The sequence below is a fragment of the Jatropha curcas genome, chromosome 3 (genome assembly GCF_041381405.1).
Source record: "Jatropha curcas cultivar XTBG-Jc1 chromosome 3, XTBG_Jcur_1.0, whole genome shotgun sequence".
NCBI classification, from domain to species: domain Eukaryota; kingdom Viridiplantae; phylum Streptophyta; class Magnoliopsida; order Malpighiales; family Euphorbiaceae; genus Jatropha; species Jatropha curcas.
Genome location: NC_143153.1, coordinates 4,179,232 through 4,194,251, shown reverse-complemented (window position 1 = coordinate 4,194,251; position 15,020 = coordinate 4,179,232). Strand labels below are relative to the sequence as shown.

Here is a 15,020-nt window from a genome sequence, read left to right as displayed (position 1 = left end):
TAATTATTTTATTTAGATAAAGTTTCGTGTAAATATCTAGACAATACTTTTCTAAAAAAAATCTAAACAATGATAAAATCGAAATAAAACAATTAATATTATTTCAATTTTCTAAAAGTGACGTCTAAATGCAATAAAAAATTAACATAAGTTCAACAATACAAAGAGAATATATTATTTTTGTCTTAAAATTATAGTTCGAAATATTTTTCATATAGTTTAAAAATAATTAGTTAAATAAGATTTATTTTTTATTTTTTTCTATATATTTTTTATTGTCTAATAAATTTAATTAAATAATAATTATTTATATAATTAATAGACAAGAGTGTCGTGGGCAAGTGGCATGTAAAAAGAAAAATATTGCAAGAAATATAAGAAAAAGAAAGAAACAGCACTTTTTTTATTATTAATAATTATGTAGTCATCCTAACGTCATTATGACATGGCCCATCTTATTATTGTCAGTTTTGAAAATTGGTCGCTATCGCTCATTAAATTAAAGAATAAATAAGAATAGACTAACGCGTATGCGTTGCTTCATTAATGTGTTTTTCACGTTTTCTCTAGAAAAGGACCTTGCACTCTAAAATACCAGTAGAATAAAATATTCCAAAAGTAGAAAATTAATATTCTCAAAAAATAGTAAAAATAAAAAATAGTCGTATAAAATAAATTATTTTTTTGTGCTGAACTTTACATATAAAATAAATTATTACAATTTTATTTAAGTTGTTTTTAGGAAATTTATGATATTTACATAATATGACTAAGTTGTTTTTTCATAATTTAAACTTAATTAATGAAAATAATTATTTAAGAAAAAAAAAAACTAGGGGTGAAAGTGAGTTTGTACTTCTAAATGACAAAGCAATATACTTTAATCATTTTTGATTGCAAGGAGAACAGCTACGTGTGGTTCGGCGGTCATAATCAAAACATATATCTCTTACGTGTTGCGTCTCGAATACTCCTCTACCCACACACTCCCAGAAGTCCAGAACCAGTTTAAAGTCGTCAAATAGCAATCCTACCAACTCTCCACCCCTTCAAAGTGCAGAACCCGTCCTACAGAATATGACTATTAATGTATTTTTAAAATACTACATAAATTAGTAAATAAATACCATAATAGGTAATAAGAGAATAAATAAAATATTATTTTTGCATAAAAATTTTCACTTCTCTCCATTATTATTTTTTTAAATTAGAGAGATTCAAAATATACTTTTTTTTCAATATTTCTCTTATTTTCTATAGAGAAAAAAAAAAATCTTTCTCTACATATTTTTTTATAATTATTTTCCTTCTTCCAAAAAAAAAAAATACTAGTATTACCCGAACAAAGGTTAATCTTTTTAGACGCTGGAAAAGTGTGAAGCAATTAACATGATAACAATACTACAAACAGGATAACAGGAATAATTGACGAGATTACAGTGTTGTCCCTGCCATTAGGTCTGTGAAAAGACTGTTTCGGAACGCATTTTTGTCTCCCTTTAATGATAAACACAATAATATGCTTTTGTTAATGAGTAGACAACCCAACTGCTTCTCGGAAAAAATTTTCAAAATTTCAAAATATTAATTAAAACAAATCTAGCACATTTGGTGCTAAAATGTAAAATTTAAATATCCTAATTGTTACAAAATGAAAAATGAATAAATAGCAAATATTATTTAATGAATATGACTAGATTGATCTTCTCCTTTACACCATTTAATTTATAATTTCTCTCTTCTATTATTTGTGGCGAGACATCTTTATTCCTTGTACCATAATATAATATATTTAAAAAAAAAGAAAAAGAAAAAAAAATAAAGAAAAAGAGCTGGGTATGCATTAGATAAAGGAGTGAGAGCTATAATAATAATAATAATAATAATGAAATAATGAAAGGGAAAGCAGCAGGAGAATAGAAGCATGTGCATGCCTTATTATTACAAAGGGAAATTAAATGAAAGTCAAGGTTTAAGTTCTAATTAAAATAAGATTTTGGTGAATTATGGTTGAGCAAAGTGTCTTTAGTGTGACAGATAGCTACCTACCTACTACAAGATTCTATGAAAGAGGCTTTACGTTTGTTTAATTAGATTATGATACTTGACAGTTAAGACCCCCTTTGCTAACATCTTCTTAGAATTTTCATATTAGCAATTCGACAATCTTCCATCAAAAATTATAAAATAAGACAACTCACCATAAAAGTAGGGTTTATTATTGATGCAAGTACAGTGAATTCTCTCGTGATGGAAGTCTTTGTCAAACAAATACTATTATTTTTAGCTTTTTAATTTTATATTAAATATATAATTAATTTCTGTTAAAGATATCTTTCACTTGCCAATTGACTCAAACGTTCTTGAATTTGATTTTGGAGCTTTATAAACCAAACTTTGCTATTAGTTTAATCATTCTATCATTTGTCTAATATTTAAAATAACTCTTATTAGAATAACATCTTTAAAACAAACTTTAACTGTAAGATTAGAGGCTCCGGTAAAATTAGTTTTTTTTTATAACTGTTAACTTATTTTAATAATGCTTAACTGTTAATTTTTTAAGTAATTTTTCACAAAACACTAAAAATTAAATATTATATTACTTAACTTTTTATAAAACACTACTTTAATCTCTAAAAACTAATTTAAATATTATATTATCACACAAGATATCATAAAAAATGCTGTTGCCGCCGAATACAGTTTTAATACAAACTTTGCCTGGGAGACCAAAGGTTGAAACCTACAGTAGTGACTGCTATTAGAAGGGGACCAAAATCAATACAGATTTTTATGAGGTCTTTTAAATTTGAATATAAAGAATAAGGTGGAAGGGAATTACTTAAAGAAAGTTGTTCCTTGTCCTGTAGCTTATCAAGATAAAGCAAAATTTCCTTGAAATAGAGATACAATTTTGTAGCATTTAAGTTATGAGTTTCCCAACTCAAAAATCAAAATCCATTAGTAGCACTCAATTCCTAATCCAAGCATCCATCCTCAGCCATGCATTCTTTGTTTGTTACTGGCAAGTGAAAGCAATTTTTGAATTATAAAACAAGAAATTGGCTTTCCAGTTCAAGAGAGTTTGAAGGCATAAGCTAGAAACCATCATACAGCAAAAAGCTGAAAAAGCAATCTACAATAAACAAAAAGAAGAAAAATCAATTTCACTTCTAAATTCATTTCAGTGCATATTCATGCCTTAAATTGTTACACCCTAACTGTAAAGCATAATGGAAAAGTAAAACTGAGACACACAAATCTGTACCGGGTAAAGACCAAACCATTTTACAATATATCAAGTAAAATAGGCTACAAACGAGAAGGAAAAAAAATTGATAAAAAAAGGCATTATAAAGGAGGCAGGCCCAGTAAAATCTTAAGTTAAGCAAAGGATTTTACAAATGATGATCTACCAGGAAGGCTGGTCTTAATCGGTCGATCATGGCTGTTGTCCGTCGTAGGGCTTGGTTGATTTGTTAGACCTTCTCAATACTGCAATCCAAGTAATTACTTCCAGCAACAATGCAATACCACCCAAAACAGAAATCACAGTTATGAAAGCCGATTTCCATTTCTGTTCAGGATGCAAGATGTCTAGACCTTTAAACACATTCAAAATGCCAAGGACGAGTACAGAATATCCAATACTGTGATGATATATATTCCAGTAGAATCTATATTTGTGGTCCTTTTTCGGTCTCAAGAACAATGCAAAAACCTGAAAGGGCCAACGAAAGAGTTGGCATCCAAATTAAGAACAAAATGGTAGTAAGATCTTAGTCATGGGTACCACTGCCAGCCAAGAAGATGGACAAGTAGAGCAAAAAGACATAAAAAAATGTGTACTTTCCTAGTAAAGAGGGAAAATAAAATCAAGAACCAAATTATGGTAATGCCACTAGACAAAGCAACAAGAGAAGCACCAAGAACCATATGTTTTATTCAAACAGAACTTTCTGTATCTAATTTATATTCAATAAAGATTATAAATAAATTCAATTTAAAGAGGAGTTATGTCAATTCAATTTTACCACCATATCTACTAATTGCAAGAAACACATCAGGATTTAACAAAGAAGGAAAAAATAAATCAATTTTTTATACAAACACAATCTACCACTATATGTAGAAGGCTAAAGCCTGCAACTTTTTAACTTTCCTATTTCTCTTTCACGCATTGAACAGTTCAAAAGGAAAAGAATTTACCTGCAATGTTGCAAAAGCGAAAAGAGTAATTCCGATATTGCGATGAGCATTATACTGAATGCCTTCGGATTCACTTCCAAGTTTCATGCCAGTTGCCCAACCAGCAACTCCAATAGCATAGGCAGAAACCTGGCAGGAAATATGGAGATAAAACCATGCTGGATCTGCAGACTGGAAAGGTCTCAGGTACCTTGCAAATATAATTCCAGTTGGAAACAGAATTCCCCAGCTCACAGCATTCAGTATTCCATGAATCTGACACAAAAAGAAACACAAATTGTTAATTACTTCTCAAAAATCGCAGGACAAAGAATCATCATATCCAAATCACTTCCCTAGTTCTTAGAATTATGATTTCGTTGATTTCAATTTCCTCCTACTTCAGTTTATCGAAATAATGGAACATCAAAACGTGATCTTTAAGGAAAAACTTCAATCAACAAAATTTTCCAACAAAAAAAAAAAAAATCTCGACTTTTGGCATCTAAAACCGTAAAAGGAAAGAAAGAAAACATTTTCTAATAATAAAAATTTTACCTATAAATGAAAATAGTGAACAAAACAGAAAAAGGAAAATTATGTTCCTGAACATCTAATCCCCAGAGGAAAAGGAAGAATTAAAAGACTCAACGGAGAAGAATTATAGCAAAACTGACATTTCTCTTTTTAGTCTTGGAGTCTACTCCACCGGTAACAGCAGTCTGTCCTCCTTTCAAATCCAAGGTACCTTTAGCGTTTAAATTAGGGGTACTCATGGCATGCTGCGTTAAACCTCCTGTATCATCAACGCTAGGCCCAACTTGCCAAACCTGATTCACCGTCCCTTTCGCCGCCAAATCTGCCGGCACCTTAATCTTCGCAAAGATCCTCATAAGGCCATCTTGCTCCTCCGCCCGTTGATCCCACACATCAAACGCCAACTTCGACTTCACAACCGAAGAAGACGTATAAGAACTGATATTATACGTATTAACGGTCATAACACTTTTTGAATTCTTATAAGCCACCAACGCCTGTGCTCCCGCCATTCCTGTCCCGGTTGGATTTATGGCCCACGAAACCCAACCTGCCGATGATGGAGGAGAAGCAAGGAAGGCGATGGTGAGAGTAGTATTGGATGAATCGTAAGAGAAGTGAAGATAAGCGGTGAGCCTAGGGAGGTCTAAACAGTGAGCATATAAATCATTGCCGGTGAATTTCTGAGAAGAACAGGTTTGCGACTGCGCCGGTGAGATTAGAAAAACCCATAGGAAAAGCCCCATAATTAAAGCACAGAAACGAAGAGAAGCCATTGTTGAGACCTTTTTCTTTCTTAAATTCCTGGTGCTAAATCTTTGGCAGAATATGTAAAAAGGGAACAAATAGAAGACAAAAAGGCCTGAAAATGCGAAGAGAAACAGAGAGATAGATATACTGCAAGAATTATAATTTAGAAAATATTTTTTATTTTGTGCCCAATTAAGAAACGCAAGTTTTAAAATCAAATTTGGATTTTTACGTGGCATTTTCTAAGTAACTATAAGCTCGTGGTGATCACGCGCAAGATGTGAGAGGATGGAATGTAATTTTGATTTGAGTAACGGCATGTGCGTAATGAGTGCTGGTTCTAAATCATGATTTGAATTGGTAATTCTTCGAAATACACGGTGATTAGAGATGCCACGTAGAATATGAGGCCTGAATGGTCCCATGTAATAATAAAAAAAAAAATGTGAAATGGACATTTCCATTTGGGTGGACGATGAACTGGATTTTCCCACTGGGAGTCGCGGCAAATTTCCCCAGTCAAGTCATTTCTTCCCCATTTCTATTAGCTACCGAGTCAATTTTTGCGACAAAATGTGAGTGAGATCCATTTTGCTTATTTTCAATTTTTTTACAACATATTTAATTATTAAAATTAAAAAATAAATAAAAAATATCTTCAAACTATATCAAATTAGTACGTGAGAATTTTTATTTTTAAAAGATAAATTATAAAACTCCTAAATTCTAATTCTATTAATATTTTATCCTCTTGTCTAAAGTAGAAGAACTAAAGTATTAATAAATCATAAGTTAAGGATTACATAGTTAATTTGAAGATAATTTATAGATCAATTTTTCTTTTTTCACCTTAAAATTTTCTTTGCATACAAAGGTAATTTTATCTTTTCTAGTTAATTGATGGTTAAAAGAGATTATTTAGATAAAATGACTAAAGTATTAATAAAATAATAATTTAAGGACTTCATAATTAATTTTTGAAAATAATGATATTCATGTGTTAATTTGATTATTAGTCAGAAATCTTATTTTTCATCAAAATTAATATTTCTATGAAAAAAAATTTAGAAAATATAATTCTAAGAACATTAAATTATTATATTTAATTACAAATAATTTTTAAGCATACGTGATAATTGTATTTAAACTAACTTATGAAAAATGTAAAAATTAAAATATAACTAAATATATGTTAAAATTTCTACCATTCTAATATAAGCATTGATTTAATATTTTTTTGGATAGGACGAGGATATATAATCTCCATAGACCATAGAGCGTAAATATTTCCATAAATCAATTAAACATTGAAATGTAATAATAAGTCCGTGAGTTTCATTCTAAATAATGTAATATTCACAAGTCAATTAAACATTTCCATAAAAAATACACTTAAAAAATATTAAATTTTAAAATATTACAAATATTATATTAAATCTTCTGTGCATCCAAAATGGCAAAATAGTCCTTGGATTGTGCATTCACATGAAGTGTTCACTTTTTCTTTATTGCACATTTTGCAGTGAGTTGGAGGCATTTGCTTAGTTGTTTTTATTACGTACGTAATGGTCTGATTTGATATATCAAGTAGTTTTTCCACATCCCACTTAACTGGTTGCCAATAAAAGTTTACTTGTTGGAGATAAAAGGTTAATAATGTCAACTGGGAAAGGTTTTTACTTGCCAATAAAAGTTTATTGCATTTTTCAATGTGATGTTCAATTCTTTTAGGAAAATTTGAGGTAATTTTTTACTTTTTATGAAGTAAGTCTTATGTTTCAAATTAGCATGCTCAAATAATTGTCATGATTGACCATAAATAATGTAAAAAGCTTAACATTTTGTTTGGAAAAGGATAAGAAAATAAAATAATGGAGAAAGAAAATTTATAAAATAATAAGCAATTATTAATTTTCTTTCTATTGTTATTTACCCATTCTTGTATTTTGTTACGGTAAAGAAAGAAAAATAAATTTATTTTTCTTCATTTGGAAAAAATAAAATTTTAAAGGAAAAAATGTTATTATTGGATATAAATAATTATGTTTTCATTTAATTTTTAAACGATGAAATTTGATTCCAGTTATTTTGGAGATTTGAGTAATTTAATAAAAGAAAGGTGAAATTCTTATTTTCCTCCATTAGTTTCTATGTAAGTCGGAGAGATTAAAAAAAAAAATGGCCGACATGAAAAATAATTGAAATATTATCTCCTTCGATATTTTATTCTTTTTCTCCGAATAAGGGAAAATGTATTTTTTTTCTAGATATTTTCCATAGTAGTTTTTCTTACTTAAATAAAAACACTTCCTTAAAAAAATATAGGCTAAATCTTTTTTGAATCACATAAATTTTTATTTTTATTTTTTAGCTTCAACCTGAATTTTTTTTTATATTACTTTTCAATTAAAAGGCATTCTGAAGTTAAGTTTAATCAAAATTGATAATGCAGTACTATAGCAAATTTTCCTCGCTAATTATATATAGCAACGAAACAATAATGCAATAATCGTCTTTGAAGTGATTATACATTCCGTTCTAAATAAAGCAATTCTGTTGCTAAAAGTGTCATTAGTCATTCGTAATATTTTTCATTAAAACAAAAATAACTTTCTTTTCATCACAAATAAACTTACCAGCGTTTTGTAATTTTTTAATGAAAGAAAAAAAATAAATTGAATTTTCTATCACAAACACGCCGGTAAGTCCTCATAATTTTTTATGATAAAATTTTTTATTAATTATAAAAAAAACTATAAAGTATCAGTAATATTATTAGTGGTATTAATTCTATTTTCATCAATAAAGTTCTTAATACTAATAATATTATTGGTGATATTAATGTTATAACCTTGTCCTACTTGATTCTTTTACTTGTTAATAAAGTTCATATTGTTCTTTTAGAAAAAATTATAGCCTTATCAATGTCCATCAATGATATTTAAAAATCTTTTTAAATTAGAAAAAATAAAAAAATATTAATAAGTATTTTAAATTATTTTATTAATTACTTTTAACATAATAATAATGATATTATTAATTTTATTATTTATTAAAAATTGAAATAATAAATAATTTTATAAAATTGTATTAAATTTAGAATAATTTATATAATATAGTACTCGCCCCAAACTCCTTCTGTGTTTTATAATTGTAACAAAAAAAATGTCCATTAATGATATTAAAAAACAAATTTTTTTGAAGTAAATAAATTAATTCCTTTATTAAATAATTAACTATACACCCATATCACATCAAAATAATTTAATTATTTTCACAATCCAACAAAGAAACCACCAAACAAAACAATTACTCCCATATAAGAAGCCAAGCCCAACTTCCGAAGCATACAAGCTCCAGCCGTCTCCTCTCCGCTTGGACCAGGTGATCCAGAATCCGTCCCTCCCGTTTCCGACGAAGAAGTTGTCCCTCCCGTTCCCGTCGAAGACGACGGTGACGAAGCAGCATCTGGTCCAGAAGCCGCCGGTCCACTAGCACCACCGCCTGCACTAATCTTTCCAGCACCATCAGCCAACTTCAAAACTCCTTTAGAATTCATATTCCCGTCATTCATCGCATGCCGTACAGGCGTTCCATCTTCACGAACAGACGGACCCACTTGCCAAACCTGATTAACGGTCTCAGCCTTCTCCGGCACTTTAACCGTCGCAAATAATGCATAATTTTTGTCCAGAGACTCCGCACTCAAATCCCAGACATCAAACGACAGCTTAGACACAGAGGGAGCGACGTAAGAAGATATGTCGTATGTCTTAACGACAAGCGCGCCTTTCTCTTTATATGCTAATAAAGCTTGTGATCCTACCATGCCTTCTTTTTTTGGATTGATAGCCCATGCTACCCATCCTTCATCCGCCGCCGGAGCTGCCACGTAAGCAATTGCAAGAGAGGAGTTGGAAGCGTCGTAAGTATAATGAAGGAAGGCGGCGAGTTTGGGAAGATCAACACAGGTGGCAAAAGTTTTCCCGTTTTTGAATTTCTGTGACTCACAGGTCAGGCAATGTGCAGGTGAGATTAACAAAACTACTGCTGCATATAATGAAAGCAGTGTAATTGTTAGAGCAGGCGCCATTGTTAAACTGTAAAATGTAATAAAGCCCTGTGTTTTTGGATTGGGAGGAATGTTTTAAATATTGTTATAGAGACGAGACAGAGAGGAATTATGTGGCGTGTAGTAAGTAATTTACGGGGTTAATTAGTGGCTATTAGGGAGCTAACATTTTGTTAAAACTTAATTTATCATTTGTTTATTTATTTATTTATTTTTTTTTTTTTGGTATTGTCCTGGTAATTTGATATTTTAATTAATCTATTTAAAGTAAGTTGGCCAAAGCTAGAACGAGGGCCAGCCAGCCATACACATTCTATATTTTCGGAAAAGATGTATAGTAAGTATTGATTAAAAAATGAATTTCTCTCTTTATTTCATTCTTAATTTATAAATTTTCAACTTCTAAATCTAATTGAGGTTGGTTGCTTGTGAACTTTTGTTTTTTTTTTTTTTTTTTTTTTTTTTTTTTTTTTGAAGGTGGGTGCTTATAAACTTTAGTTGTTCAAGTTCAAATTAATGCATTATATATATTAAAACGGTTTTTCTTTGTATTTACACACACAAAAAAAAAAAAGAACATGTTTTTCTTTATATAATTTGCCCTTAAAATTTGTACCAAAAGAATAAAAGGTTTAATTTGTTATAAAAATAATCTTTAATGTTTTAAATAATAAAAATTATTTTAAAATTTTAAAATTAGGCAAGAAATATTATTCAAAAATATGATAATTATAAAAAAATTATAGTGTCTTGTCTTTGATTTAAAAAATAATTAAACAAAAATTTTTGATTTAAAAAATTATAGATTTAAAAAAATATTTTATTATATGAATACTTGGTTTGAGAAATCCTTATTATTTTTTTTTCTTTTTCTCTTTAATTATATTTGACCTAAATCAAATATTTAATTATTTTAACTATATTTTGATTTAAATTAAATATTTGTTTTCTTTTGGGTAAACAATTGAAATTTTTATTCTCTTGATACAAATTGAGGGGATAAATTATATAAAAAATTAATTTTAAAAAAAGTAATAGAATGCGAGCATTACATATATAAATTTTTAAATCTCTTCTAAATATATTATCATATTGCTATTATTACTTAATCAAGTTGTTTATCTCGATCAATTTCACATATTGTTTAATTTTTATGGAGCTCGATCTAGCTGAAAGCGATCCTTCAGGAAGTCCTTCTAAACGGACTGCTATTGATAATTTGTATTTCAAGAGGTAATCATATAATCATAACATTATATTCCAATTTCAAGTAATTCTTCTTTTTTTTTTTTAAAACACAATTTCAAGTAAAATTAATAAGAGTTTCAAATTTCCTTCCTTATGGTTTATCTTAATAATTTTGTGAAAGAGAACTATCAATAATTTACAGTATATGGAAGGTGAGAAGCATGTTAAGTAATTAACATGATAATTAATCAAATAACAAACAAAGAATGCAATTACACAATTTCGAAATCTTTGGAATTCGGTGAGCTAATAGTGAATAATTAACGGCTATTCATATTATGTATTTTATCGTATTATTTTAATATTATATAAATTAACATAATAATATTTTTAACATCAAATTGAAAGAAAACTAGCAATAAAAATAAATAAGGAAACGAAACCCAAATTCCACTTTCCAATATTAGAAATGCACATGGATCCAGACTTTCTACTAGACGGTCCTGGAGCAGGAGTAGTGCTAGAAGACGCCACAAACTCCAAAATTCCTTTAGAATTTAAACTATTAGAATCCATTGCATGCTTCCGTGGAATACCACCGGTAACAGCTCCGCCTACCTGCCAAACCTGATTCGCCCTCACCGCCTTCGCCGGTACCTTCACCCTCGCAAATATTACCAAATTTTCGCCATCAGATTCCGTGCTCAGATCCCACACATCAAACGATAGCTTCGACACTTGAGGCGGACCGTAGCTACTAATATTGTAAGTGTTGACGATAACTGAATCTGAACTGTTGGATTTAAATGCTATCAGAGTCTGAGATCCAATCATGCCCTTCGCTGTCGGATTAATCGCCCACGCGACCTAGCCCTCTGGTTTGGGCGGAACGGCGACGAAGGCAATGGGGAGAGAGGAATTGGAAGAATTGTAAGTGAAGTGTAGGGAGGAATTTAGTACAGGAAGGTCAGTGCAATTCGAAAATACAACGTTTTTCCTGAATTTTTGTGATGTGCATGTGAGAGAAGTTGTTGAAGGAAAGATTAACAGAGCTAAAGACAGCCAAAAAGCAATAATCAGAAGCGGGAATTCGAAGATATTAAAAGAAGCCATTGTTGGTGTTGCAATGGAGAAGGAAAAGGAATGTGTGTGTATGTAAAGGAGGAGAAAGCGTGTGGAAAGCACAGATCGGGACTGATGGATAGAAATTGCCAAAACAGGTACAAAATTTCCAAATTTGTTTTTTTATCGGATTATAGCATTTCTGTTGGATTTAATTTTCTATTGTGGGCTTAATATGTAAAATAAATACGTATAGCAGTCTAATTGTAAAGTCAATTTCAAATGTGATCTTAATTGTGAATAATTGACTATTGAGGTATCAACTGATTATAGATATTAAGTGTAGAGACCATTATATAATTTCTATTTCGTTAAAGGACAAAAATAGGAATTGTACTAACGCTACAGGTATATAAAGGTCGTGGTCCCCAGAGGAGTTGAATACGATTCAGTTTTACGTTCCTTTCGTACTGCTTCCGCTAAATCGATTCTTCAATTCTCTGAAAGGCTGCAAACCTAATTCTACACATCAAGATCGACCAACAATGATCTCAGGTACGCAACCTTTTTTTTATTCAATCTATTTTGTTGAATCTAGTGGTTTGCATGATCTGGGTTATTATGGAATTATTTGAAATTAATTCATAACAAGTGGTATCAGAGCGTTGTGCATAATTGCTAGATTTTAGATTGATTTTCGTATTTTTTTTTTCCCTACTGTTTACGGATTGAGGGTTTTGTTTAATAAAAAAAAAAAAAATTTTTGTTCTCACTGCACTTGGGGAATCCGAAGAACAGGTAAGAGGTTTTGATATTTAGTGTTTTGTGTTTTTTTTTTTTTTTTTTTTTTTTTTTTCATGGTTGCCGTCGGTTTAACACCTGAAAACCTCCATTGTTGCCGGCGAATTTGTTTTGAAATTGTCAGTTTAGGGATTTGTGATTTCAACACTGGTTTTGACTCCCTTAGCTGCCGTTCACCGTCCAATGGCGACCGGAGCTTGTCTTTGGTTGGAACTGATGGTGTTGGCGGCGGAAAGGGTCTGGAACGGCAGGTGGAGAGATTGGCGGCGAACCTGTTGTTTTGGTCTTTTTGGTTTTAAGGTTAGGGGTGGAAAATTACGGTTAGGTCCCTGGAAAATTTCAGATTAGGCCCCCTAATTTTCTGTTTTTTCGTATTAGGCCCCTAATTTTCTGTTTTTTTCGTATAGACCCATGGACATATATTTAATTAAATTAGACCCCCGAACTTTATTTATTCAAATTTATTTAGTCCAATTTTATAACTTAGTCTCTAATTTAGTGACTTAAAGACTAGATTATATTTTTTTTTTGGGCTAAATAATTTTAGATTATTAAATAATTTTAGATTATTAAATATTTAGACAATCAATTCATTTAATTACAATTGTTTTGTTTTAATTACAAATTAAATGAATTAATTTGTCGACTTGAGATTAAATTTTGGAGTGATTAAGTCCCTATTGTGTTTGATATTTGTTAAAATAAATTGATTTGATCAATAAGTCACCAAAGTGACCTCTATTGCTTGAATTGATTTATTTTAGAATATTAGACAGGTGTATTAGAATTCGTTGCGGATAGTTAATCGGCCCAAAAGAAGGTTGCTATCTGGCTGAGTTTTGAATACATGTTTGGCAATAAGTATGTGATAATTGTTTGATTATTTTCCATGACAATGATATATCGGCCCAAAGGAAGATTTATTATTTGTCAGGATTATGTTATCAATATTTGATTGCTGCGTTGAGATACTAATTACAAGTTAATGTTTTACATCCAAAGATGAGAATATTAATGTTGTGTCTGTATCTTATTTCCATTTTTTGATCTCTACTTATGTGAATTGTTTCATTTGTGGATTGTGAGCTTATACTTATCTATTTGTTTATTTTCTCTGATGTCAGCTAACATGTCATTTAATCCTGATTGTGTCCCTAAACTTGAGGGATCAAATTTTGAGTCTTGGAAATCAGACATTATGATCTTTCTGGGCTGTATGGATTTGGATCTTGCATTTAGGATGGACGAACCTGCTCCTCTTACTGATACGAGCACTGATGTTCAAAGGGTTCAGTATGAGAAGTGGGAGTGTTCTAATCGCTTAGGTCTAATGATCATGCAGAAAGGAGTCCCATAACATGTTCGAGACTCTGTCTCAGCTGAAAAGAACAATGCTCAAAACTATCTTGCCGAGCTGGAGAGGGCTTATGTCAAGAATGACAAAGCCGAAGTGGGAACACTTTTAGGAAAATTAACCTTCATGAAGTTTGCTAGCAATGGTGGTGTTCGGGAGCATATTCTTAGCATGTCTCAGATTACAAAGAGACTGAAGGCGCTGGGGATGGCTTTACCAGATGACCTTTTAGTCCATTTGGTTATGAATTTTCTTCCTTCTCAGTATGGACAAATTAGGACTTCCTATAATTGTCAGCCGAATAAATGGACTCTTAACGAGCTCATTTCTCATTGTGTTGATGAGGAGGAAAAGATGAATTCTAACAAAAGAGAGAGTGCTCATTTTGTTTCTTCAATTGGGAAGGGCAAGAACAAGAAAAGAAAGAGGCCTTCTGCAAAGACTGTTGAAAAGGCTATTGAGAAACCTGTTGCTGCTACTGCTGTTGATCCAGTACAAAAGAAGCCTTATGTGCCAAAATGCTTCTTTTGTGGAAAGACGGATCACTTGAGAAAGGACTGTCCTAAATTTGCTATTTGGCTTGCAAAGAAGGGTAAGTACCTTGTTTTAGTCTGTTGTGAAGTTAATTTAACTTCAGCTCCTAAAAACACTTATTGGATGGATTCTGGTGCTACCGCTCATATAAGTGTTTCATTGCAGGGATGCCTCAACTACAGAAAGCCAACTGACGGTGAAAGATACGTCTATGTGGGAAATGGCGATCCGGTTGAAGTAGAGGCAATTGGACATTTTAGATTATGTTTAAGTACTGGTTATTTTTTGGATCTTATAGATACTTTTGTTATTCCCTCTTTTAGAAGGAATTTGATTTCTGTTTCCCTTTTGGACAAATCTGGTTTTCATTGTTCTTTTGGAGACAGTGTATTTACTTTATCTATGAATTCAAAAGTTTTGGGTACTGGTTGCTTGAATGAATGTGATAATCTATATATGTTAGACATTGATACTAGTTATCATGAATCCCTGCATGTTACTACAAGAGGTACCAAAAGAAAGTTGAATATT

At 30.8% G+C, this 15,020-nt stretch overlaps 2 protein-coding genes and 1 pseudogene across 2 annotated transcripts; all 3 read right to left on the bottom strand.

Annotated features, from left to right (window-relative positions):
• Window positions 1-3,145: 3,145 nt before the first annotated feature.
• On the bottom strand, window positions 3,146-5,633 carry LOC105644359 (cytochrome b561 and DOMON domain-containing protein At3g25290). Its single transcript, XM_012229666.4, has 3 exons — window positions 4,869-5,633; window positions 4,213-4,467; window positions 3,146-3,724 (listed from the first exon to the last, which is right to left on the bottom strand). The coding sequence occupies exons 1-3, from the start codon at window positions 5,502-5,504 to the stop codon at window positions 3,446-3,448; spliced, it is 1,170 nt and encodes a 389-aa protein (XP_012085056.3). The 5' UTR covers window positions 5,505-5,633; the 3' UTR covers window positions 3,146-3,445.
• Window positions 5,634-8,671: 3,038 nt separating this feature from the next.
• Window positions 8,672-9,618, bottom strand: LOC149497373 (cytochrome b561 and DOMON domain-containing protein At3g25290 pseudogene; annotated as a pseudogene).
• A 1,452-nt stretch (window positions 9,619-11,070) lies between these two features.
• On the bottom strand, window positions 11,071-11,851 carry LOC149497372 (auxin-induced in root cultures protein 12-like). The gene has a single exon (XM_089719717.1). It carries the CDS (start codon window positions 11,570-11,572, stop codon window positions 11,135-11,137), a length of 438 nt encoding a protein of 145 aa, XP_089575843.1. The 5' UTR covers window positions 11,573-11,851; the 3' UTR covers window positions 11,071-11,134.
• Between the last annotated feature and the right edge of the window lie 3,169 nt (window positions 11,852-15,020).